This window comes from Vulpes vulpes, chromosome 5 (genome assembly GCF_048418805.1).
Source record: "Vulpes vulpes isolate BD-2025 chromosome 5, VulVul3, whole genome shotgun sequence".
NCBI lineage: Eukaryota > Metazoa > Chordata > Mammalia > Carnivora > Canidae > Vulpes > Vulpes vulpes.
Window position 1 is genome coordinate 64,516,120 of NC_132784.1, and position 27,222 is coordinate 64,543,341.

The following is a 27,222-nucleotide window of genomic DNA, read 5'->3' on the forward strand; positions in this document are numbered from 1 at the left end:
CCATGAGCTGAAGCTAGATCTGGCTCTTGAAGATGCCTCCCAAATGGCCTCCAGAATAAAGGGGAGGGTGATGACAGAGCCACAATTAGTGCTAGGGTCCTGCTGGGGTGGCTGGGCCTCCAGCTCTGGGCAGCGGGCTATGAGGTGGCCCTCTGGGACCCTTGGTTTTCTAACCAGGGAGTCAGATTGAGAAAAATGAGAAAGGTCCTGGAGGGAGGGGGAGCCCTGCAGACATGGGGACATCCGAGGCCTCCTGTGAGGTGTAACTGGACCCCTCCGACCTGCTGGACATGGGGCATCTGTGGTCCTGACCCCGGCTCTCTTCCTCCACCTCCCAGGGCCCGTCCTTTACATAAGGCCCCAGCAGGCTGGGCCCTGGGCCAGGCCCCCAGCCATGGCCTTCACAGACCTGCTGGACAGTTTGGGTGGTGTGGGTCGCTTCCAGCTCATCTACACTGCCCTGCTGCTGCTGCCTTGCAGCCTGCTGGCCTGTCACAACTTCCTGCAGAACTTCACAGCTGCCGTGCCCCACCACCACTGCCGAGGCCCCACAAACCACACTGCAGCCGCCACCAACACCTCGGGGGCCTGGCTGAGGGCCATCGTGCCCCTGGACCAGCTCGGGGCCCCTGAGCCATGCCGGCGCTTCACAGAGCCTCAGTGGGCCCTCCTGAGCCCCAACACCTCTGCCCACGAGCCGGCCACAGAGGGTTGCAAGGATGGCTGGGTCTACGACCGCAGCGTTTTCCCATCCACCATCGTGATGGAGGTCAGTGGGGGCCAGGGTGGTGTGGGGGGCTGCCACCTGAGGCCGAGGCTGGAGTGCCCCTCTCTCCCCTGCAGTGGGATCTGGTATGTGAGGCCCGCCCCCTCCGAGACCTGGCTCAGTCTATCTACATGGCAGGGGTGCTGGTGGGCGCCGCCGTGTTTGGCAGCCTTGCGGACAGGTGAGCCTTTAGGGAGGAGGGCCCAGCCACCCGAGCCTCTCCATTAATTTTACCTTAATGAAGTGTATTTGTGTATAGATACTATGTTCCTGTGGTTCAAAATTCCAGAAAGTATAAAGGTCTGCAGGGAAGCGCCCCTTTCCTGCTCCCACCCCACCATCCAGTAATTTCTAGAGAGCATCCTGGTTTCTGTGCATCTACCAGAGATGTTTTTGCGATTTTGTGGTTTTACATGATCCAAGCCAACAATACCTATGTTCTGTCCCACCTTTATTATTACAAATGTCGGCATACCCCACATGTGCTTCTGTACCTGGCTTTTATTTCATGTTAAGGCCTCTGCATGTTCCTTTAGAAAGCTTTCTGGTCCTCCCTACCTCCCTACTGAATTCTACTGCATGGATGCCCAGAACGAAGCATGATGGTTCCTCATGACAGGCGGCAGCCCTGCTAGAGAGACACCAGGGAACACAACATAGCACATGGCTCTGATGAGGTCATCTCCACACCTTCTCTGTCCTCTCTTCTGCCTCCTCCCTTCCTCCATCCTCGACAGCTCCGGGGGGCCTGCCCCAAACCTGGAGGGCAGACTGGCTCCTGTGCAGCATGCTTCAGGCACCTCGTGGGCAGCTCTGTCATGACCCTGGTCACGCTGTGTCACAACACAGCCTGGTCTTCCCAAGTAGGAGCTGTATCTTACCCATAGTGTCGCATGTGTTTGTCACCAGCCCCGAGAGCAGGACTGTTACTTAGAGGTGAACGATGCAGGTCTGTGTCAAAGAATGAATGAGTGAACACGTGAGTGTATCATGGGCATGTGGGGAAGAAATGCTGTCCACTGCCTTCATGGCCTGCTGCCCTCCAGCCACACCAGACCCTCACTTCTGAATGGAGCAGTGGCAAAGCCAGACTGGGATAACCCTGATGCCCTGAACCCTGACCTTCAACCCCTTTGTGGTGTGACAAGCCCCCAACCCCCCTGACCTCCCCAACACCATCAGTTCAAATGAAAACTTGACCCTGGGGTCCTGCTCCCACTGGCCCCTAAGTCCTGGTGGGTGGCCTTTGTCCAACCAGAAGTTCACTCGGGACCCTCTCACCACCTGCCCTACCTGCCTCTGGACCTTTGCAGAATCCCTGCCTTTGCCCTAGCCTGGAAGATTAGGAGCTGGGTTGGGAGACCAGACATACTCCTAGAGTGAGGGGACAGAGAGAAAAGGTACCTCTTTATGTCTAGTTCTGTTCCACACCTGTTCACGGCGGTTCTCCCTCCCTGACCAACCTCTGCTGTCGATGCCTGGGGCCCAGCGGACACACCTGTTCTGCTAGGAGGGGGTGGCCTGGGGGCAGCTTCCCCCTGCCCTCCCCCAATGGCCCCCACAAGGGACCTCGCTGCCACCTCCGGAAGCTAACCTGTGCCTGGCACCTGGCTCAGGCTGGGCCGCAAGGGCCCTCTGGTCTGGTCGTACCTGCAGCTGGCAGTTTCAGGGGTCGCCACGGCCTACTTTGGCTCCTTCAGCGCCTACTGCATCTCCCGGTTCCTGATGGGCATGACCTTCTCTGGCATCATTCTCAACTCCCTTTCACTGGGTGAGTCCAGCCAAGCAGGGGCCTGGGTTGGGAGGGTGGCTCATGGAAGGGGGGATGGCACCCTATCAGCAGACATCATTCCTGTTGCATTGTGATGGGATTCTTACCCAGTAACTTCAGCTCAGGACCCCACTGGGGGTTCTTGGGTGACCTGGGCTCTCAGCCATGGCCCTGGGTTGAGATTTGCCTATCTGTACTCTGAGAGGGTTGGGTTATTTCCTATGTGCAATAGTCAACACTAACCACTTTGTGTGCACCTACTGTATACCATACTTAGTAAGCATCTACTGTATGCCAGGCTCAGGGTGGGGACATAGCAGGGACCTGAGACACAGTGGTCCCCAAGATTGCAGGCAGCCCTAAGAGTATATGGTTCCAAAAAAAGGCAGGGCTTACCTGGGCTGCAAAGGTGGTGACTCCTTAGCATCGTGGTGGAGACCTGGTCCCCTGGAAGCCAGGTGGGAATGTCCCCCACTCCCAAAGTGACAGGGTCCGTCCCCAGTGAGGCTGGTTTCAGGTAGCTGCAGGTGTCTCTGGCATGGAGCACTGTTAGTATGTTGGAAGGAGATAAATGCTACAGATGAAGCTAAAGCCCAGAAAGAGAATAAGCAAGCAGTGAGTGGGGGCTGTGGAGTGGCCAGGGAAAGTCCTCACTGAGAGGGGTCCGAGCAGAGCTTGCAGGAGGGAGAAAGTATGCCCCACAGCTATCTGGGGGAAGAAGATTCCAGGTAAAGGCCCCAAGGGACCTGTATTTCTAGGGGGCTCAAGAGGAGGGGGTTCTTGTGGCTGGAGCAGAGCAGGGAGGGGAGTGGTGACAGGAGGTCAGGGAGTTGGGGGTCAGATCCTTAGACCCTGTGGCCATTTACAGACTATGCCTTTGACTCTGAGTGAGACAGGAGCCCCTGGAGAAGCCCAAGCTGAGGAGAGGTCTGACCTGATCTGACTTAGTACCTGCCAGGATCCCTGTGGATCCTGCAGTCACCAGCAAGCAGCAGACTGGCTTGGGCCAGGGGGTAGCAGGAAGAGGCAGGAAGGGCTCTGCTGGCTTCTGTTGGTAGAAGCAACAGGATTTGCTGATGGACCAGACACATGCAGGAGCTGGCGGCTCCTGGAAAAGAAGTGTCCTCGTTAATTTGTTACAGTTGCCTTGTGAGAATGTGCATGATTTATTAACCAGTCCTCCATGCATGGACATTTAGGTTATTTCCAAGTTTTGCTGTTTACAAAAAAAAAAAAAAAAATCATGTTATTAAGAGCCATTAAATTTCTTTTCCTACCAACTATTTACCTGTTTTTTTTGTTTTGTTTTGTTTTGCCTTTTTGTTGTTATCCTATCGAAGTGTAAGAACCCTTCCAGTATTAGGGTAACTCATAATTTACCTTTAAATTTGAGTTGCAAATTTTTTGTTTGTTTGCTTATTTTTGCTAACATTATGACTTGACTTATGGTATTTGCTTTTTTTTTTTAAAGCCAGTCAAGGTGTTTGTTTTCATATGCAGACACTCTTATTTTCATAAAGTCAAGTTTGTTGATCTTCCCTTTTATTGCTTCTGGGTTTTGTGGCATTTTTAGAAAAGACTTAACTGACTCTAAGATTGAAAAAAGATCGCCATGATTTTTTCTAACATTCTTGTGGTTTTTATTGGTTATATTTAGTTCTTTGGTGCACCTGTGTCTCAGCAGATATCTGGAAAACTTTCAAGTAGCCAGAGTCGCTCTGAAGGGCACAGGTGAATTAGACAACTGTGTGGGCTATGAACCCCACTGATCCTGTTCCTGATTTTCTCTACAGTCGTGGAGTGGATGCCCACCCAGGGCCGGACCGTGGCGGGGGTCTTGCTGGGGTACTCCTTTACCCTAGGTCAGCTAATCCTGGCCGGAGTGGCATACCTGATCCGCCCCTGGCGGTGGCTGCAGCTTGCCGTCTCCATTCCTTTCCTCATCTTCTTCCTCTATTCTTGGTACGTCCCAGTTAGAGGGGTGAGGGAGGGTGTGCTTGGTGAGTGAGCCCCTCCTGTGACAAGTTTGGGCTATGCAGTGACTGGGACCTGCTGGACATGGTGGGGACTGAAAGAGGCTCACAGGGACTGCCCATGACTCTTGGGAAGCTCTGATAAAATCCCTTACATGAGTGTAGGGCTCCAGAACATTCCAGTGGTTTTGCCTCATTAGTTCCTTTGCAACTCACAACAGGAAGGGAACTGAGGCATGGCCCAAGCAGGGCCCATGACTTATTCAAGCCACACACCAGGTCAGAACCAGATTCAAAAGTGGCTCTGTAAGTTTCTAAGTGCCCTTCAGTGTGTCCCTGTCTGATGTTCTCTGCAAAAGGGATGTCCTGCATGTCCTCCAGTCTTCCTGACTCTGTGGGCAGCAGGACAGTTTGCTTTTTTCAGGTTCTGAAAGAAGGGGAATGAAGGTGTACTCGGCTTTGGAGAACAGAAGGAGATCTACTCAACATTGCCATCTTTCATCCTTCTTTTGGTCCCAGGTGGCTGCCAGAGTCATCCCGATGGCTCCTGCTTCATGGCAAGTCCCAGCTAGCTGTGGAGAACCTGCGGAAGGTGGCTGTTATGAACGGGAGAGCGGAGGAAGGAGAAAGGCTGACCAAAGAGGTAGGCAGCATGGGTGGAAGAAAGGAGAGAGATTGTTTTGAATCTGACTGGTGGCCCTGAAATGCACCAGGACTTAGTAGCTTCCCAGGACTCACCCAGTCTCCAGGTGAAGGGGGGAAATAAACAGAGAGGGAAGAGTTCCAGTGAAGCAAAAATGTTTAGCCATTGGGCAGCCCCGGTGGCGCAGCGGTTTAGTGCCGCCTGCAGCCCAGGGTGTGATCCTGGAGACCCTGGATTGAGTCCCACGTCAGGCTCCCTGCATGGAGCCTGCTTCTCCCTCTGCCTGTGTCTCTGCCTCTCATTCTCTCTCTGTGTCTCTATGAATAAATAAAATCTTTAAAAAAAAAAAATGTTTAGCCATTGAATGGCAATGTGATCTGAGGTAAATAACCACTTTGGTTATCAGTCTATCCATCTATGCAATGGGGAAATAACCCCATTCACATTGACACCTAGCTGAAATTTAAATAAGTAGTAAAATAAAATGAAATGAAAATATTAAAATAGAAGTCATAAAATGAAATGATCAAAGAATCAATAATAAAAGTACCATTTATTATAAATACTGTCATAAGACAATTATCATTTATAAGATAGTTACCATTTATTATAAAGAGGTATGATTCTCCAGCCCCCTGCGAGGCACTCTGCTGGGGCTTTAGGTACATAATCTGATTTAACTTGTTACTTTTGCGGATGAGGAAACTGAAGTTTGAATGTTTTGGGTCATTTTCCTAAGAACACACAGTGGGAAGTAGCAGAACCAGTCAGAACCCCTGCCCTTAACCACTGCCCAAGCCGATCTCAGAGTCTCCACCCGGAGTGAGGCATAAGGGTCCCTCTAGAACCACAGCCTGATCAGCAGGCAGCTCAGGAGCCTTGGGACTCACACTGGAGCCTCTTCTTCATCCCAAAGCTCTGGAAATGATTTGTTGAGAGCCATCAGTCCCGGGATGTAGAAGAGACTAGAACCAGCTATCTTGCCGGGACCTCAACCTTGACCTTCCTCTCCACAGATGAAGGGACTCCTAACAGGAAAATAGGGTCCCAGATCCTTCCCATCTGCTGATCAAACTTTTCTTGCCCAGGTGGTCAGTTCCTACATCCAGAGTGAGATTGCAAGTGTCCGCACCTCCAACTCCATCTTGGACCTCTTCCGAACCCCAGCCATCCGAAAGGTCACCTGCTGTCTCATGGTGGTCTGGTAGGTGATGTGCTCAAGCCCAAGTCTTTGACCTGAGGCAGAGACTCACTCGCCTTTTATCCCTACTTCCAAACTGTTCTTGAATAGTCTTTTTTTTTTTTTTTTCGAATAGTCTTAATGCAATGAGCAGGTGAACCTTGTGAACTCAAACTTGTCCCTACCCTTCTCTAGGGTCCTCTCACCCTCTGCTTGGCACTGAGATGTGGTCATAGATGAGACATCTGTGCTGACCTAGGGACCCTACATCTGGACAGTGGATCTCACCTTGGTGGGGGGTGGGGCACCCAATGGAAATCACCCATGCAGCTTTTCCAAAATACACCTTGTCTCACCCTGAAAGGCCCTTGGGGGCTCTCCAAGAGATTCTGGGAAATGTCCTCCTCTAGAAGAATACTCATTGGTCCAGGGGGCACACAGGGAAACAATAATGTCTATAAGGTATGACAAGTGTCCTTATAGCAGCTCTCCTCGTTGGGGCTGCTGAGGGCTCCATGCAGAAGATGGCATTTAAGTGGATTTTACAAAAAATGGTTGTGGAGTTTGCCAGGTGACCAGGAAGGAAGTCCCAGCAGCTACATCAATAAACATGAAGTGTAAAAAGGATAAAACCACAAACACAATCCACTCACATTAGCACAGACTGGAAGCTGGCAGATCCTAAGATAAGGATCTGATTTTAAAAAGGCTGGGGATCATTTCAATTTCACTTCCCAGGATATGATATCCTGGACATGTAAATAATAAGGGTTGATATTTGTGAAGTAGTGAACACAGGCCATGAATGATCTGTTCTCTGGAGGAGATCCAGCACTCTTGATTAGTGGTTACTAGCTAGGCTGTGGTAAACCAGACTACCTAAGTGACCTTGAGCAAGTCAGTCAGCCTCCTGGTGCCCCAATTTCCTGCTTATATACCTACCCCGAAGGTCTTTTTGAGGGCTAAACATTTAGACATATAACCCCCTGACATGGCCAGGGTAAGTGCTTGGGTAGAGTCTAAGCTATGATTTAGGTTGGGGCTGTGTCCCCTAGATACTAGAAATATGGGATTGTCCACCACTCTGGACCTTTAGAGGGCTTCTGCCCTGACACTGTTGCCCATGGGGCAATTCTGGCCCTCGGCACCTAGAGAGCTCCTCAGAATCCAAGTCAGGGAAGTGATATTCTACTGCCAGCACTCTGCGGGCCCACAAGACCCTCTCTTCACTGTCCTCTTCCCACTGGGAAGAAATATCATGAATTAAAAATTCCAGGGTTGAAAGTCCCCTCTTGGATCCTTCTGGAAAGAATAAGCTAAGGCCCATTTCTGTTAAAAGAAAGTAATTTGGGCAGCTAGTGACTGGGTCACCCAGATGGGGTTTCTGCTGGCAGGTGGGGACCTTTGAAAGGAAGAGGAAGTGTGAGGAACTGGTTGACTTTCACAAACTTCTGTTGTAAATGCCTTCCATTAACTTGGATTTCTTTTTCTCCTCTGGCTTTTTTCCTAAACTACAAAAGCACTGCATACTCATTGAAAAAAAATTGTTGTTTTTTTTTTTTTTTTTTTCAAACAATCCAGAAACATGAAGTCAGTATAGTGTATTGATTATGAGGCAGGACTCAACTGTATTTTTTTTTTTTTTTTTGTATTTCAATTTAAAAAACAAGACAAGGTTAAGTGTCTGCCATCAGCTCAGGTCATGATCTGAGAGTCCTGGGATCGAGTCCTGAGTTGGGCTCCCTACTCTATGGGACTCTGCTTCTCCCTTTCCCTCTGCCTGCCACTCCCCCTGCTGTGTTCTCTTTCTCTCTCTCTCTCTGTCAAATAAATAAATAAAATATTTAAAAATAAATTAAAATATACAAATAAAAAACAAGATAAAAAACAAAAGGCAGGACACTGGAACCTGACTGCTTGGATTAGAATCTCAGCTCTGCCACAACTCTGTGTGATCTTGGGCAAGTTCCTTAATCTCTCTGTATCTCGGTTTCCCCATCTGTACCATTGATATAATAGTGCCTACCACAAAAGGTGGTTGTGAAGATTAGAAGCAATAATGTATGTGGAGCCAACACTTAGTAAACTCAGTACTGACATTTGATAAACAGATGTGCACCTGTTATCACTGTATGAGAGGAATGTGATGCTTCTCCTTCCTCTCTGCTCTCCCTCCCATCCATAGCAGCAAGCTCCACCACACACATCTGTATCCTTCTAGACCTTTGTACACACAAGACATGCACATATATTATAAAAATGGGCTAATACCATACATACATATCTGCTACTTGCTTCTGATAACTTAATCATATCTGTAAATATCTTTACAGTGCTACATGAATCCAGCTCATGAAGTAGGTCAGAATTCTAGGCATAATATGGTTGAGTTCTCAGCTCAGGGGTTCTTACAATCCTTATTCTTTTTTTTTTTTTTTTTTACTTTAAGATTTTATTTTTACTTATTTATTTAAGAGAGAGAGAGAGAGAGCATGAGTGGGGCAGGGGGAAGGGCAGAGGGAGAGAGAGAAGCCGTATTCAGCAAGGAGCCCGACACGGGGCTCAGTCCCAGGAACCTGAGATCATGACTTAAGTGGAAGGCAGACACTTAACCTGCTGAGCCACCCAGCCACCCCCACAGTGTTTTTCTAATGCCACAGATTATTTTAACCTATTTTTGAACTTTGTTTAAATGTAATCACACAGTGTACACTCTTTTGCAACTAGTTTCACTTGTCCAATATCATGTTTGTGAGGTGTATCCAGGTTGCAGCATATAATTTAGTTCTTCTTATAGTGTTGCCTTCCATTGTATGAATACACTCCTTGTGGAAGGCAGAATAATGACCTCCCTCCAAGATGTCTAATCTAACTTATCTTTTTCTTTTTTTAAGGATTTTATTTATTTATTTATTTATTTATTTGACAGAGAGAGAGATAGAGAAAGCAAGCACAAGCGCGGGGGAGGAGGGGAGGTGGAGAGAAGTAGAAGAAGCAGACTCCCCACTGAACAGGGAGCCTGATACAGAACTTGATCCCAGGACTCCGAGATCATGACCTGAGCCAAAGGCAGGCACTTAACCAACTGAGCTACCCAGGAGCCCCTAATCTAATATTTCAAACTTTCTGTGAATATAAATTTATTCCAAATGTAAAAAAAAATATCCAACCAAAATTATACCCAGAATAAATGTGTGTGTGTGTGTGTGTGTGTGTGTGTGTGTGTGTACACACTATCAATGAATACTATTGATCCCTGTCCTAATCCCAGGAGCCTGAGGATGTTCCCTTACGTGATATGAGATAATAGAATGTATGTATATATATATATATGGCTTTCTGTCCCCAGTTTCTGACACAGAACTCCTAAAACCCTCACAATTTCCTAAATGATAAAATCACTAGGAGGCAAGTAAGAATTTTGTCTTTGTCCTGGGAGCCTCATCTTCCTGTTCACGTCACAGCCCCATGTGACCCAGTCAGGATCTTTCTAGAGTCATCATCTTTGATGGTGCAGTATATGGTGGTTGCATGAGCCATGAGAAGAAAAATACCATTTTGGGTTATTGGAGACTATATTGGTTTCACATAACAGAGCAGGGACCTGATCCTTGGAAAGTCATTCTCACCTCTAGATGAAAATAGGGAACATGGTAAAAAGCAAGCTTTTTTGGTTTGAGGTAGAGAGAAATAATAAGCTGCTAGACAGGCTCAGACCAGGACCCCTCCATGAAATGCCAGAAGTCTTTCTGAAGTGCTGAGGGGCAGTGGGGTGGCTTTGCAGTGGACCTCTGGGCAGGGGTTGGGGAGGAAGGGGATAGAAATTCAAAGTCCAGGGCTTTTCTGTGGGAGTCTCTGTCCTCATCTGAGCCCTGCCTCCTCACTGCCTTGGGGTTAGGGTTCCTCCACCTCCTGCCAAAACTGCACCAGAAAGAAGGCTGGAGGTTCTTGTAGAATTTAGTAGGCAGGGAGTCCCACTTCATTCAAGAGACATCAGGGCAGGGAAACATGAAAGATGGTTTTGTTGTGTTTCAAGGACACAACAAAGTCTTTTCCATGAGGGGGAGGGGAATAGTGTTTCCTTCCTTGAATGCTTGTCTCCACACCAGACTGGAAGCCCAAAGAAGGCAGGACTTTGGCCATCTCATTCCTGGCCTTATGCCTGGACACAACACAATATTTCCACGCTGTGAAGGAAGAAAAGCAAGAGCATCTACAGTGGGGAGAAGACAGAAGGGGGAAGAACACAGAGAAATACCAGATAGAGGGGGAAAGAGAGAAAGCATGAGGCGCAGGTCAGGGAAGCTGAGCCAAGATGAAGCTTCGAGAAGGGAATGGTCAATGGAGAACATGGAGAGGCAGTCCACGCAATGACTGTGATGTCCAGGCAGGATATGGAGACTGAGGAAGCAGGACTGTCTTTCCAAGGTCAGATTATCTACTCTAAATAAGTCCCAACCAAATAAAGCTGACGTCACACTGCCTTCCCTGCAGTGTGAAGGGCTACAGGATGTTTTGTCTGGGTGACTTTGCCTTCCAGGAGGTTCAAAATACTATGTGGGGGGCCTTGCCTCTCCTCTCCACCTGGGAGGAGCCAAAATCAGACCTGAATTTCCCCTGGGCCCCCTCAGATCTGCCTAGGGCCAACAAGGATGATGATGCATCTTTTCTTTCTCTCCATCTCCCTTGACTCACAAAGCTGGGGGTAGGTTGGAGGGATGGTAGGCGTTTCTCAGTAGGTGCTAAGGGGGCAGATGCTTGGAGAAAGCCCACTGCCAAATTCTGTTTTTCCACACACACACCCCCAATATACTTTCAGGGAAACAGAACCAGGTCGACCCACCGGGACTCACGGGGGCCAATCCCATGCTTTTATTATTATTTTTTTTAAACTATTTTTTTATATTATTTATTTATGATAGTCATACAGAGAGAGAGAGGCAGAGACAAGGCAGAGACATAGGCAGAGGGAGAAGCAGGCTCCATGCACCGGGAGCCCGACGTGGGACTCAATCCCGGGTCTCCAGATCGCGCCCTGGGCCAAAGGCAGGCGCCAAACCGCTGCGCCACCCAGGGATCCCCCATGCTTTTATTATTAAGTGGGGTAAAATACACATAGCATAAAGTTTTTCTGTGCTAAGTGTGTTCCATTGCTGTGCAAACCATCCTCCAGGACTCTTTTTTACTTTGCAAAACTGGAGCTCTGTTTTTTTTTTTTTTTTAAAGATTTATTTATTTATTTATGATAGACATAGAGACACAGAGAGAGAGAGAGGCAGAGACACAGGAGGAGGGAGAAGCAGGCTCCATGCCGGGAGCCTGATGCGGGACTCGATCCCGGGACTGCAGGACCGCGCCCTGGGCCAAAGGCAGGCGCCAAACCGCTGAGCCACCCAGGGATCCCCTGGAACTCTGTTTTTAACCCACTAAACCACAACTCATTCTCCCTCCACCCAGCCCTTGTGGCAACTACTGTTCTCCTTTCTGTCCCTATAATTCTAACTACTTTAGGGACCTCGTATAAGTAGCATCATGCAGTATTTTTCTCTTTGTGACTGGCTTATTTCTTTTTTTTTTTTTTAAGATTTATTTATTTGATAGAGAGAGTGCACAAGCAGGGAGAGTGGCAGAGGGAAAGGGAGAAGAAGGGTCTCCACTAAGCAAGGAGCCCGATGCGGGGCTCAATCCCAGGACTCTGAGATTATGACCTAAGCTGAAGGCAGATGCCCAACTCACTGAGCTACCCAGGCACCCCGTGACTGGCTTATTTCAGCTAGTGTACTGTCCTCAGGGTTCTGCACCATGGGAGCACCTGTCAGTATGTCTTCCTTTTGAAGGCTGAGTAATTACCCACCTACACCACTTGTTGTTCATCCATTCAGGAGTCAGTGGACACTTGGAGTCCTTTCCGCTATTGTGAACGATGCAGCTATGTATCTGGATATTCAAACATCTCTTTGAGACATTGCCTTAGGAACATTTTAAATTTCTCAGGGGGGATCCCTGGGTGGCTCAGCGGTTTCACGCCTGCCTTTGGCCCAGGGCGCAATCCTGGAGTCCTGGGATCGAGTCCCGTGTCAGGCTCCCGGCATGGAGCCTGTTTCTCCCTCTGCCTATGTCTCTGCCTCTCTCTCTCTCTCTATGTCTATCATAAATAAATAAATAAAAATAAATCTTTAAAAATAAAATAAAATTAAATTAATAAATAAATTTCTCAAGGGATGTCTGGGTGGCTTAGTGGTTTAGCACCTGCCTTTGGCCCAGGGCATGATCCTGGAGTCCCAGGATTGAGTCCTGCATTGGGCTCCCTGCATAGAGCCTGCTTCTCCCTCTGCCTGTGTCTCTGCACCGCCCCCCCCCCCCCCCGCCTCTCTATTATGAATAAATAAAATCTTTTTAAAAATAATAATAAATAAATAAATAAATAAATAAATAAATAAATAAATATCTCTGGAGACCGCCCTCCCCCCCCCCCACTCCTGCTGTGGGAACTCCAGGTCTTTGTAGCCAGATTGACTGTAAAGCTCCCTTAGCAGAAGCAGCCACCTTCAGGGGCCGATTTCTCAGTAAACACTGGGAGATGCATGAGGGTCCTAAGGAGTCTTCTTCGCCTTGTTGGAAGGCTCTCGTTTTCTCCTTCCAGCTCTTAGATGTGACGCTCAGCTCAGCCACTGAAGGCTGGGGGTAGAGGCTGGAGCAGTGCAGACAGGGAAAAACACTCACATTCTGGAACCCACAGACTCGGACTCCAGGGAGCAGGTGGTTAAGCTGGAACATGGAGGGAGGAGCCTGAGCTCTAAGACCCAAGTCATAGACTTGGATTTGGTGGGGAGAAAAGGGAACAGGTTAAATTCAGGGGATTTTAACTCCCTGAAATTGGAGTCCTGTGTCATTCACCCTGTGCCATCCCCTGGGTGCAGAACGGTGAACCATGGGCTAGAGCAGGACCATTCTGCTGCCTCTTCCAGGTTCTCCAACTCCATGGCTTACTATGGGCTGGCCATGGACCTGCAGAAGTTTGGACTCAGCGTATACCTGGTGCAGGTCCTGTTTGGGGTCATAGACATCCCGGCCATGCTGGTGGCCACCACCACCATGATTTACGTGGGCCGCCGGGCCACTGTGGCCTCCTTCCTCATCCTGGCCGGGCTCATGGTGATCGTGAACATGTTTGTGCCAGAAGGTGAGCCATCTACTTCTGCCATGACCACCTGGGAGTCTCTGGGGTCTGGGTTCTGGTGGGCAATGAATACAGCAAGGGAACCAGGCTGAGGGATATTCTTCTGGATCTGAAAAGGAAGTGAGTGTCAATTAGCAGGGTTTTTAATGAGCATTCAGGGCCATGGTGGAGAATCGGCAAAGACGAGAGTCTTTGCCCTTAAAGCATTTACCTCTTGTCAGATTGATGACCTTTAAAAACTCCCAATGCCCAAAGGCTCAAGGCCAATGCCACCAGTGTCAGGGAATGGGACCCAACCCTAAGTATCTAAAGAACAGTCCAGTGATTCCAGCAAGAAGCCAGAGCTGAGTATCGGAGTCCTAGAGCTTTTGTGAAGCCAAGGCCCATGGCCTTAGGCAACTTGTCTGATTTCTTGGTGCTTCATTGCTTTCTTGTAGAGTGGATGGATTATTACTATTAGTACTTTGACATATTTTCTTCCAATCTTTTTTCCTTCTTGTAGATTTTGTATTTGATATATTATATATATATATGATTATGTGTATATCTTATTTATGTATGTATAATGTATCCCTATTTCACTATATTATAACATAAGTATGCTTCCTCATGTTATTTATTTATCATTATTATTATTTTTTAAGATTTTATTCATTCACTTGAGGAGAGAGAGTATGAGTGCACGAGTGGGTGGAGGGGCAGAAGGAAAGGGAGAAAGACTCCTCACTGAGTGGGAAGCCAGACATTGGGCTCAACCCCAGGATTCTGAGATCATGACCTGAGCTGAAGTCAGATGCTTAACCAACTGAGCCACCCAGGCACACTTATTTATTATTATTTTTAAAGTAGGCTCCATGCGCAGCATGGAGTCTAATATGGGACTTGAACTCATGACCCTGAGATCAAGACCTGAGCTGAGACCAAGAGTTGGATGCTTAACCAACCGTGTCACCCAGGCACCCCAATATACTTTTCCATGTTAATATCAATATTTTATGACCTTAGCTTTTTATCAGTATATAATAATTCATCTAGATTGGTGTTTTACAACTCTCGCTGCACATTGGAATCTCCTAGTGATCTTTCAAGAAATACTCAAACTTGAGCCTATGGCTCAGAGACTTTAATAGAGAGGGGGTAGGGACCAAGTGTGGATGTTTTATAAATCTCCCCTCCTGGTTCCAGTGTGCAGCCAGGGAATGTACCATAATTTCCTTGACCATTGCATCAATGTTGGGCATGTGCATTGGGGTTTTACTGTTTATAACCACTAGCAGGACAAGGTAATGATAGTAACAGCAAATATTTAATGAGCTGAGCACTGAGCCCTTTGCACTCATGACATCACAGCAATCTTATGACAACCCTGTAAAGCAGGTGCTGGTATTTCCCTCATTTTACAGTTGAGGACAGGGAAGGAGGCTCAGGGAGGTCAAGTGACAGTAACCGAGGTCACCCAGCTGAGTCAGAGCTGGAATTTGAACCCAGGCCTGATTCCAAAATTTGTCCTGCCTTGGGAGGGGGTAAAAGGAGGTATAAATGAGAGTAGGGCAGTGCGGGGCACTCTGCGGCCTAGGTGGGAAAGTGAGGTAGTGGAAATCCCAACCCCCTCCTCCCATTGCTGTGTTTCCCTCCTCCTTTTATGGGCTCCAAACCTCAGCCTCTGCCTCGACCCCATACCCCACCACTCCTGAGAAGCCTCTGCCTCCACCCCATACCCACCACTACCCCTCTGCCTCCCTGATCCCCTTTGGGGCTCTGAGCACTCCCTAACCCTGGCTCTGCCTACCCCTCTGCAGATATGCAGACCCTGCGCACAGCCCAGGCTGCACTAGGCAAAGGCTGCCTGGCCAGCTCCTTCATCTGTGTGTACCTGTTCACTGGAGAGCTATACCCCACAGAGATCAGGTGGGTACACCTGCCCCAACCTGGGAGGCCCTGGAGCTCCGGGTTGACACCTGCTGGGTTTGCTGAAGCTAGATGTCCTCTCCTTTCTGTCTACCCCCCTGACACCCAAGGCCTGGCACTCCCAGCCCTCTAGGCAGTCTGGGCCACAGCCACTGACCAGTCCATACTTTTTAGGCAGATGGGGATGGGCTTTGCCTCAGTCAATGCCCGCTTTGGGGGTCTGGTTGCACCCCTGGTCACCACGCTCGGGGAGTTCAGCACCATCCTGCCACCCATCGGCTTCGGGGCTACTTCGATCTTGGCTGGACTGGCCGTCTGCTTCCTGGCCGAGACTCGCAATGCACCTCTGGTGGAGACCATTGATGCCATGGAGAGGAGGTGAGGAACCTCTGGGCATGGTGGGGTAAGGATGGCCAAACAGGCTGCAGGTTCCCATGAAATAACTTGGGGCCATGAGGGTCCTCTGACTGCTGTTACGATGTCATGGGTGGTGAGCGGGAGCCATGCGGCGAAGACCAGCCTCCCCTGCCCACCTTTGTCTAAGAGGCTTCACTTTCAACAGACAGATCCAACAAGGATAGTGAAATAGAACAAAGAATAAACTGTAGACCAGGCACAATGGGAACATGAGTTAAAGTAAAGCCTGGCAGAGAAGTGGGGATGACAGTTTGTGGTGACGAGAGGTACCATATTCCAAAGCAAAGACTGGCCGGTGGGGCTGCCATGGTGACCTTCAAATCTGGCTCAGAGCTTCCTGGCAACAGAAAGGGAGACCCTGTTAATGACTTTTGTCATCTTATGAAAGAGGTAAAGGGATGATAGTTCTCTGGGGAAAGTGAAGCTTTTCTCAGCAATTAGCATTAAAAGAAATTTCTCTCGCGGATCCCCTTAAGGTCACTGAGTAAGCTGACATCCTTGATGAGGTTTCTAAAAGTATTAGGGCAGACGTACTGCATTTCTCTGCAACAGTGGGGTTGGTGAAGGCCCTTGGTTTTGAAGAATGGGGCCTGGGAAGGGAACGGGGCCCAAGTTTATAGCTTTCTCTGTCTAGCTTGATCCCACAGCTGGAGCCATCTGTGCCCAGAGACCTGTGTTTGAAATCCTTAAAATAATCCCCCATAAACATCCTACGTCTAATCTGAGCCATGGACGAAGGCTGGACTCACATAGATCAAGGACACATTCTTTGGCGAGTCCTGTCAATTTTGCCTTCAAGATATATTAAGAATCTGTCCATCTCCCTCACCCCTGTGACCATCCGCCTTCTGGTCTGGACAGCTGTAAAAGCCTCAGATGTTCCCCTGTTCCTTCCACTTTATTTTTTATATAGCAACTAGTGTGAAAGGCTTGCCATGTAAAGAATTACATCGCTTCTCCTTGCAACCCTTCCCTGGCACCCTTTTTTACAAAGTTGAAGATAAAATCTGAAATCTTACAAGGCTCCCAGGATCTGACCCCTGCCACCACCAAGGCCACTCTGTCCGGAACATTCCTCCCTTTGCTCTCTGCCTTTTTAATTCCCACTCATGCCAGAGGTGTAGGTCTAAACATCCAAGATATTGGGTAAGCATTTGTCAATAACCCAATCCAGAGCCTGTTTGCAGGTGCTCTGAGATGTTGCCTGAGGGACCCAAATACATAAAAAAACAACTGGAGGTGTGGCTTCCACTGACATTACTGTAATGGTTTTGGGCCTGGGCATTTTTGAGAGCTTGTTTGGAGGTTCTAGCAGGGGAGCGCAGCTACTCGTATACCCTTGACCGAAGAATGGTCCTCCTCTATCGGGGATGGTCGTCCTCTTCGACCAAGCGCGCAGCTTCGGGAGGGACGCACATGGAGCCGTGAGGGAGGAAGGGGACACCCGCCTAGCCAGCCAGATCAGCCGAATCAACCCTGGCGATCAATGGGGTGACAGATGTCGCAGCCAGATCGCCCTCACATCCGGGCCTGGGCATTTTTAAAGTCACATTTTGCTTACCCTGGCTATAGAAAAAATCCCAGTTTACTACTATATGTTGTTACAGATGTGAAACAATTACATAATGGAGACCATTTACTAAAAATAATTTTATTATATTTTATTTATTTATTGAGACAGAAATAGAGATCGGGGGAGGGGCAGAGAGAGAGAGAGAGAGAATCTCAAGCAGACTCCATGGCAAGCGGGGAGCCAGACATGGGGCTTGATCCGACAACGCTGAGATCACAACCTGAGCTGAAATCGAGTCAGACGTTTAACCAACTGAGCCACCCAGGTGCCCCTAAAAATAATTTTATTTTTAAAAGTAGTTGAGGACAAGCCATTATTTCTCACAACAATTTGCCGAATGGGTCTGACCTAGCTGGTCCTGACAGAAGTCCATTCGTTCCAGAGTCTGTGGAGGAGCTTGTACACATTGGAAAACTGATATCTAAAATGCGGGAAGCTCTCTGAAGCTTCACAAATGTTGTGGAGTAGTCCCAGATTTCATATTGTTTTTATCATTTATTTTTTATTTTTTTAAAAAGATTTTATTTATTTATTCACAAGAGATACACAGAGAGAGGCAGAGACATAAGCAGAGGGAGAAGCAGGCTCCTTGCGGGGAGCCCGATGTGGGACTCAATCCCAGGACCCCGGGATCATGACCTGAGCCAAAGGCAGATGCTCAACCACTGAGCCACCCCTGTGCCCCTATCGTTTATTTTTTAAATTATATATGTGTGTGTGTTGAGTATGATCTGGAACACTCTCAAACTTATACTTTTTGTCTGAACTCTGGGAGAGAGAGTTGTGGAGAGATCTTTTCCAAATACTGCGCTGCATAATTCTTTCAAACAAAGATGTTCTCCTACATAACCCCAATAGAGCCATCACAATTAGAAAGCTAATATTGGTATATGATTTCTATTTAATTCTCAGGGCTCATTCAAGTTCTGCCAGTCTTCCCTATCCCGGCCCCCTTGCCCCACTACCAACGTTCTATAAAGCAAGAGGATCTGGTTCAGAATCACAAGTGGCATTTGGTTGTTGCATTTCTCTCAGGCTGAACTAGGTCCTCGGGTGTTCTCTGGCTCTCTCGACTCCAACACTTATACAGGGTTTTATAATAGGAAGGACAAGCAGGACTCCACAAAGCTCACAAGGCTTTCAGGAGGGGAAGGATACAATACAGTAGGAGGAAGAAAAGGCAGGCAAACAGGTGCACCGCCCAGGGTCCTCTCTGCCCTCGGTTTTGTCTCTCTCACAAGCTGTGGGCATGAAAGTGAGTTATCTCAAGCTCAGGGAAGCCAAGGCACGAGTCTGCTGAGGGGTTTTTGGTATCCCGTTGGTCACAGCTAATATCAGGTTGTATAACCAGGTAAACCAATTGCAGACCATAAACCCATGATTTTCAATAAACAATGTTACATAAGCTGGGACAGGTTGGCTTCAGAGGGAGAGTCCCCTTTAACAGCACCTTATAAATTACTGGCTAGTACATTTCATCCTTGCTGTGTGTGGTTAATGGTCAGTGTCTTGGTTCCAGGTGTCTTTGAAGATGAACACAGAGCTGGCACAGAGTAGCTGTGAGTTAACAATGACCTTGACTGTTTTGAAGATTACAGACCAGTTAATTCTGTAGATTTTCCCTTGCTTTGGGTTTTGCCAATGTTATAGGTTGTAGCTTCTGCATCTCTGGCAGTGCTGTCACAGAAGTGATGCTGAGTCATGCTCATTATATCCCATCAGGTGGCACACGATTTTGATCTGTCCTCTGATTGGTGACGTTCCTCTTGATCCCTTCTTTTTTTTTTTTTTTAAGATTTTATTTATTTATTCATAAGAGACAGAGAGAGGAGAGGCAGAGAGACACAGGCAGAGGGAGAAGCAGGCTCCCTGCAAGGAACCCAATGTGGGACTTGATCCTGGACCCAGGGATCACACCCTGAGCCAAAGGCAGACGCTCAACTGCTGAGCCACCCAGGCGTCCCCCTCTTGATCTCTTAATTAAGGAGGTACCTGCCAGGCTTTTGCACTGTAAAGTTACTCTTTTCCCCTCTGTAATTAACAAGCATTTTGTGCTGAAGTACTTTGAAACTGTGTAAACATTCTATTCCTTATCAAACTTTCAATTTATTATGTACATATTTGTATCATTATGGATTTGTAAATCCTTATTCTTTAATATATTATACCCTATTTTGATGCTCAGTTTTCCTAAATTTGGCCAGCATGAACCTTTTGACTTCTGTGTTCTTTTCAAATTCTTTATGCATGTCCTTGTTTTCTGGCACAACCAGATATTCTAAGCTCATTTCCCCATAGCTGTCTTGGCAACCATTTCTCTGAGCATCCTGGTTCATTTAGTATAGTTCATTTTAGTATAGTATTTTAGTATAGTATAGTATTTATAAGCCAAGATCTGTGGGGGGCCTGAGGGGCTCAGTTGGTTGGGTCTGCCTCTTGATTTCGGCTCAGGTCATGATCTCAGGGTGGTGAGATTGGTCCCCTGCCTGGGCTTGTGGAGACTCTGCTTGAGATTCTCTGTCCCTCTGCCACTCCCCCTCCTTCTCTCTCTCTCTCTCTCTCTCAAATAAATGAATCTTTAAAAAGCCAAGATCCAGATGTGAGGGGCTCATTATTATGGGGTTTTTCTGCTCTCAAGCCCTCTCAGTGGATAGAAGCAGGGAATATATGAATATACATATAGACACATGGACCCATACATCTTTTTTTTCTATATCTGTAAATCATACTGAAAACCATGAGTCACACCATTACTTCCAACTTTAATCCAACACCACTTACCACCAGGTTTATCTCAGTTTTCTCCCTTTACATATTTAACTCCCTTCTCTGACAATGAGAAATCTGCTTTCCCTTAACCTTAACATATTTGCTTATTTGATCAGTCCCCCAGCATATAACCCTTCCCTCTCCTTCATGGACCCCTCCATACCCTACCTGGGCTCCAAAACCCCACACTGTGTCAACTCTCCATGTGGATACCTACCTTGCTCTGTGCCACATAATGGCTTTAAGATCAAATTGTTCAAGAAGAGAAGGGAAGAAAAGTCTTCCATATATTTTTGATGACACAAGTTGTCTCACAAACAGATAAGACCTTGACCTCCTCACTCCTCTAACCTCACACCCCTCTAGATTCATCCTTGAGATTGTAGCAAGTGTAATGATGCCAAGAGGTGGACTAAGCATACTCAAAGCCTATTTGCATCTCATATAAACTTTTGCATAAGAAATTTAAACCTGTGACTTATCTTTTTAAAGATTTTATTTGTTTATTTGAGAGAGAGAGAGAGAGAATGCATGGCAGGAGGGGCAGAGAGAGGCCCAGTTGGGGTAGGTGGGGGGCTTGACCAGGCTTGATCCCAGGACTCTGAGATCATGACCTGAGCTGAACTCAGATGCTTAACCAAATGAGCCACCCAGGCACTCCTAAATGTGACTTATTAAGGAGGACACAGACATGATGCTTTTTTAGTAAACATCTTAGGCAACAAAATCTGCTCTTGGGTAGGCACCAGTAGGAGCAAGTCCAGATGCAGCCCTGCCATGAGTGAGTTGATAAAAATAGTGGACACTGATCAGGGAGTTTTTTCCCAGAGTTCTGGAGGCCAAGGATTTTACCTGGTGTTTAAATAGCCTTTTAGAAATCTTTTTTTTTTTTTAAATAACATTTTATTTTTTTAAAGATTTATTTATTCATGAGAGAGAGAGAGAAAGAGAGAGAGACGCAGAAACACAGGCAGAGGGAGAAGCAGGCTCCATGCCAGGAGCCCGATGCGGGACTCGATCCCGGGACTCCAGGATCGCGCCCTGGGCCAAAGGCAGGCGCTAAACCGCTGAGCCACCCAGGGATCCCCGCCTTTTTGAAATCTAATCTACATATTAAATCATTATTCAATCAATTCCTCCTATAGATCAGACACAGTGCTAAGTGTGGTATGTAGAGTGAATAAGACAGATGTGACCTTTGCCCTCTTGGAGGTTATAGAGTAAGGTGCATCCAGAACAAATACACAAAAACAAATATGTAATTAAGAGAGAATAATTGAGGGACGCCTGGGTGGCTCAGTGGTTGAGTGTCTGCCTTTGGCTCAGGGTGTGATCCCGAGGTCCTAGGATGGAGTTCCACATTGGACTCCTTGCGGGAAGCCTGCTTCTCCCTCTGCCTATGTCTCTGCCTCTCTCTCTCTGTGTGTCTCTCATGAGTAAATAGAATCTTTAAAAAGAGAGAGAGAGAGAGAATAATTGAGTGATTGTGGATGCTTCTAGACTTAAAGGAGGAGGAGAAGAAATTAGCCTGGCTGAGAAGAGGACAAGTGTGTCCCTGGGAAAGGGAAGAGCTTATGCAAGCCCCGTGAAGTCCCAATAAGCTGGGATGAGCTGAGTGATGGCCAGATATGAACTTTAAAGATGAGCCTGGGGAGGGGCAGGGGCAGCCCTAGAGACCACTCTGAGAATTTAGGCTCTTAATTCAATAGAGAAACCACTTCAGGACTTGGAGGAAGGATCGATGTGGTCTGATTTTTAAAAATCCCTTTCCGTTTCCTTTGCATTAGTAAATCTCAGCCTAAAAGGGGCCTTGGGTCTAGGAATTTAGAGCAGTTGCTCTGGAACGGTTTTTCTTTTCCTTTTTTTTTTTTTTTTTTTTAATTTTTATTTATTTATGATAGTCACACAGAGAGAGAGAGAGGCAGAGACACAGCCAGAGGGAGAAGCAGGCTCCATGCAGGGAGCCCGACGTGGGACTTAATCCCGGGTCTCCAGGATCGCGCCCTGGGCCAAAGGCAGGCGCTAAACCGCTGCGCCACCCAGGGTTCCCTGGAACAGTTTTTCAACCATTTTACATTATCACCCTCCCCCTAACCATACCCCACCCTCCCCAAAACAATTTAATACCACAGATATACTATCTATCTATTCATATACCATAGCCCTTTGAAAGCCACAAACCATTGTAATATCTCAGATTTTTTTGTCCCCCCTCTCCCAAGAACTAGTTTTTACCCCCTGGAGGCAATATCACCCCGATGAAAAATAAGTACTCTTCAACAATGCTTACCTGTTCCAACAGCCATAGGACCTCTTGAGTTAAGATTTTTAGAACCCCTGAGGGGCTTATAATCAGATACCTTTAATATGCTCCTGCATGATTCCCAGGCGTTCCAGCCCGTGGGCTTCTTCAGTAACTTGTCTGAGGTTCTTCTTGACAATTCCCTTCCAACCAAATAGGAGTCAGAAACAACTCAACTTATTCTGGTTTGGTAGGAAACAGTGATGTTGGGGAACGAGAGGCAAGAAATGGCCTCTCTCATGAGTCAGTCAAGTAGTTTTCAATATCTGGACAATAAGAATTCAAGAACTCGGGATGCCTGGGTGGCTCAGTGGTTGAGCGTCTGCCTTCAGCTCAGGGCGTGATCCTGGAGTCCCAGGTTTGAATCCCACATCAGGCTCCTTGCATGGAGCCTGCTTCTCCCTCTGCCTGTGTCTCTGCCTCTCTCTGTGTGTGTCTCTCATGAATAAATAAATAAAATCTTAAAAAAAAAAACTGAAGAACTCCTCACCCATTTCATGTTTCTCCATTTCTACTCTCCACAAATAATTATGAGTGCTGGTCCCAGGTCTTGGGTGTCAAGGATTAAGATGAGAAGAAAATGGCTCTTTCCAAGGTTCATGTCACCCATCTCCAAGATGGCTGCAAGCCAAGAGGGATTAGCTGTAATGTACCTTTTACCTCTGGTTCCTGGGTTATGTAAAGATATAAGGGAACTTCCTCCATACTTACTTCACAGACTGACAAAAATCCATTTGTTTATAAATTATTTCATTGTAAATTACTCCCATCCTTCATTAATCACAAAACCAAATACTGTATCTCCGGGATGGTCTGTGTGCCTGGTCTGGGGCCAGGTCAGCCTCCATGACCAAGTTGAGCTTATGCCCCAGTTTGTTGAAGTAACATAGCAAAGGAATCTCTTTTCTGTAAGAATAGAACATACAAAAAGGAGGAAGTGCTGATAGAAAATAAACAGGGGAAAGGTACTCACATCATAATGAAAGAAATGCAAATTAAAACAGGGAAGAGGTAATTTTTAAATATCCAATAAGGAAAACATTTAAAACACAGTAGTAGTCAATGACAACAGGAAGAAGGAAACTCCTGCAACATTTCTTGAAGTTTCTCTCACTGATCATGAGATGGAAAAATTTTCATATTCTTCTAAGTAGCAATGACATTGCCCGGGCTCTGCCCTAAGGAAATAAGCTGAAATGTGGACAAAGTTTATTTATAAGGATATTCATCACCATGTTTAATATGCCAGGAAAAAAATGTAAACTCTCCAGATCTCCAACAATTTGAACAAAATATGATATGCTGTGCAATTGTAGGAAGTTACATTGACGAAGACTTCTTTTTTTTTAATATTTTATTTATTTATTTGAGAGGGAAAGAGAGAGAGCATGCAAGCATGAGTGGCAGGGAGGGGCAGGAGAAAGAGAAACAGGGCAGCCCAGGTGGCTTAGCAGTTTAGTGCCGCCTTCAGCCCAGGGTGTGATCCTAGAGAACAGGGATCGAGTCCCATATCAGGCTTCCTGCATGGAGCCTGCTTCTCCCTCTGCCTGTGTCTCTGCCTCTCTCTCTCTCTGTGTGTCTCTCATGAATAAATAAATAAAATCTTTAAAAAAAGAGAGAGGGAGAAACAGACCCCCTGCTGAGCAGGGAGCACAATTCAGGACTCCATCCCAGGACCCCTGAGCTGAAGGCAGACATGTAACAGACTGAGCCACCCAGGAGCACTTGATGAAGACTTTTTAAGGGCATGGGGAATGTTTACAATATACTGTTAAATAGTATATTGAAATTAATTATGATATTTTCCTAATTATGTGAAGAAACATTGATTAAGGGACACTTGCCTGGCTCAGTCAGTGGAGCATGCAACCCTTGATCTTGAGGCCATGAGTTCAAGCCCCATGCTGGGTGTGGAGATTACATAAATAAATAAATAAATAAATAAATAAATAAATAAATAAATACTTAAAAAAAAAAGAAATAGAGACTCCAAAGAGAGAAAGAAATATATTAAAATGGTGACAGTGGTTGCCTCAAAGTATGAGTGACATTTACTTTTTTTCCTGGCTACTTTACATTTTAAAAATTATCTCTGGGGGTGCCTGGCTGGCCCAGTTAGAAGAACATGCAACTCGATCTCAGGGTCCTGAGTTCAAGCTCCACATTAGGTAGGGATTATTTAAATAAATTAAACTTAAAAAGTTTTAATTAAAAAGAAAAATAAATAAATAAAACTTAAAAAAATTTAAACATAAAAATTATCTCCAAATTGTCTATATTGAACAGGCTTTCTTTGGTAACCAAGGGAGAGAAGCACACAAGGAAAGCAATTATAAGAATCCAATTAGATTGTTTCCCAGACACAGGGCAGCTCCTCTGGAGGCCTAGAAGCTAGGGAAGGGTCTGGGAAGATGGTAATGCTTCTTAGAGCCTGCCAAGATGATGGAAAGACCCAGACGAGAGGCAGCAGGGCCTAGACAAAGTTGCAAGGCTCCAATCAATGACCTTCCATGGAGTTCTCCCACTGGTAGTGGGGACTTAGAGAGGTGAGGGCTGGGGGATGGATTTTCAGCCTTTCAGCAGGAGAGCTGGCACTCCACCAAGGCCAAAGCCCAGGCCATCGGTCAGCTGGGACCTCCTGCCACCCTCTCACCCACAGGGAGCACCAGCTGCATGGCTGAACCCAGCATGTTTTTAGTGCTTATTGTATTATATTTCAGACATTAAAAAAAGGAGACCATGGATTTCAGTTCACATAACAGGCCACCTCTGGTCTGGTCATCTTTGCTCATACAATAAATTTTATTATTATTTATTTATTTATTTACTTATTTATTTAAAAGACTTTATTTATTTGAGAGGGTGAGAGAGAGAGAGAGAGAGCACAGGCAGAGGGAACAGCAGAGGGAGAGGGAGAAGCAGGCCCCTCACTGAGCAGGGGTCCCAAGGAGGGGCTCAATCCCAGGACCTACAGGATCCTGACCTGAGCTGAAGGCATACACTTAACCCGCCAAGCCACTCAGGTGCCCCCATGTGATGAATTTTTAAAATAATATTGAGCAAGCCTAACCATTGCAGCAGTTGAATCTGGAGAATGTCTGCCTCTGGGTTTTTAGGAATCATCTTTGGAAGGGATGGGGAATCTATTGGCAGGAGCTGAGGAGAAACAGTTTCCTGTCCCTCAGCCCCCACAGTTACACAACGGGTAAAACGAAAATGCTGAATGGACTCAAAGGACATAGAAAGGCTACAAGGCTTCAAGTGCAAAAAAAGAGAGAAATGGAGGACAAGTGGAACGAACTGTTTCTTTGTGATTATGTGAAGAAATAATCACATGCAAAAATGCCTTAAACCGTTGAACTAAAAGGTTAGAAATAAGAGCTACAAGGTAAGGATAAAAACTCTGATAAAAACATTTGGAACATTGAAAAAGTTCTCAAACTGGAGCCAGCTAAAAGTAGACCAAAGAAATTGGCAAGAGGTGTATTATTAAAAAAGAAAAAAATGAAGACTAATGCAATTATGCAGAATAAACCATTTTTGGTCTGCACAAGGATAAAATAAAAGTGACCAGAACACAAATCATTTCAAAGATAGAGGGATAAAAATGAAAAAGTCAAAACTGCACCTGGTCCAAGGACAGAGAACCCCACGGGCAGCCCTCACACTATTTGGAAAGCTATTCTAGATGTCTTCCTTGTCACCTCCCCACCCCTGATTCTCCTCCCTGCTCCAGGCTGGCTGATTCTCTACCTGGAGCAGAGGGAGAAGAGCCCTGACAGTGCCAAGTCCCCTGGGCTCTCTGTGGGTGCCCCTGGTCCACAGGTGAACCAGGCCCAGCACCAGCAAGTTCAGTGAGCCTGGTGCCATGATGACCAGCTGGGTGACCTTGGGTGCATGTCTGACCTCGGGTCCTCATTGGAAAGCTTTTTGACCTTGCAGTCTTTCCTTGAGGTGCCCCATGAGCACTAGAGGAAGGGCCGCCATGGCTTCTACCTTTCTTGGGGGCTTTAGGATGGTAGAGACACACATCGTGAATACTGTGCACATACCACCTGCTTCTCACCACTTTCTGCCTTTCTGGCTTGTTTTTCCATTGCCTTTTCATTTCAACAGAGTCAAAGAAGGTCTTTCCAGGAAGGATCCGGAAGAAAAGAGGGAAGAAATTTCTCTCCAGCAGCTGGGAGCTTCTCCCCTCAAAGAAACCATCTAAGCTGCCATGAGCATGCTGGCAGCACCTCATCTGATGTCCAGACACCCTGGGGCTTTTCCTGATGGAGGGTGAGATTGGCCAAGGACCATGGTGGCTCTGCCAGCCCATGCCAAAGAGCTGTACACAAACCAGGGCTGTGGTTACTGGTTACCACCAACAGCCAATTGATATCACAAATATGTACAAAGTCAAGAGAAACCATGTCCAGGGACCAAAGGAGGAACTCTTTTTCTTTCCCATCCCTGAATCGGCCCCTTAAAACCTCTGTTCAAAAAAAATAAAATTTAAATAAATTTAAATTTAAATAAATAAAGAAATAAAACCTCTGTTCATTTTTGTTCCACCTAAACACTGTGTCTTTGCAAAGTAAGAGTGGCTGACATTTGTGCCCCTGGTTGTTCCTGGGACAGCCTCACCCAGCTTGTCTTTGAGAATTCATTCTGCTCCACTCTGGCATTTACTCTGTCCTGCTGTATATACAATTAAAGCTCTCTTCTCCTGTGTCTGTGACTTACCTTCTCAACTAG

General features: G+C 46.7%; 1 protein-coding gene across 1 annotated transcript; it reads left to right on the top strand.

Moving 5' to 3' along the window:
• The first annotated feature begins 192 nt into the window (after positions 1 to 192).
• Positions 193 to 26,962, top strand: LOC112924273 (solute carrier family 22 member 20). The gene is made up of 10 exons (XM_026004459.2): positions 193 to 769; positions 844 to 947; positions 2,383 to 2,537; positions 4,331 to 4,499; positions 5,030 to 5,153; positions 6,242 to 6,357; positions 13,302 to 13,516; positions 15,313 to 15,421; positions 15,596 to 15,799; positions 26,599 to 26,962. Exons 1-10 carry the CDS (start codon positions 395 to 397, stop codon positions 26,693 to 26,695), a joined length of 1,668 nt encoding a protein of 555 aa, XP_025860244.1. The 5' UTR covers positions 193 to 394; the 3' UTR covers positions 26,696 to 26,962.
• The last annotated feature ends 260 nt before the right edge of the window (positions 26,963 to 27,222 follow it).

Bases quoted from the DNA above. Each gene is read 5' to 3' on its own strand.
- LOC112924273 (XM_026004459.2), top strand. From the start codon at position 395: ATGGCCTTCACAGACCTGCTGGACAGTTTGGGTGGTGTGGGTCGCTTC. The intron at 948-2,382 runs GTGAGCCTTTAG...CACCTGGCTCAG, and splicing joins TTTGGCAGCCTTGCGGACAG to GCTGGGCCGCAAGGGCCCTC. The intron at 15,422-15,595 runs GTGGGTACACCT...CATACTTTTTAG, and splicing joins CTATACCCCACAGAGATCAG to GCAGATGGGGATGGGCTTTG.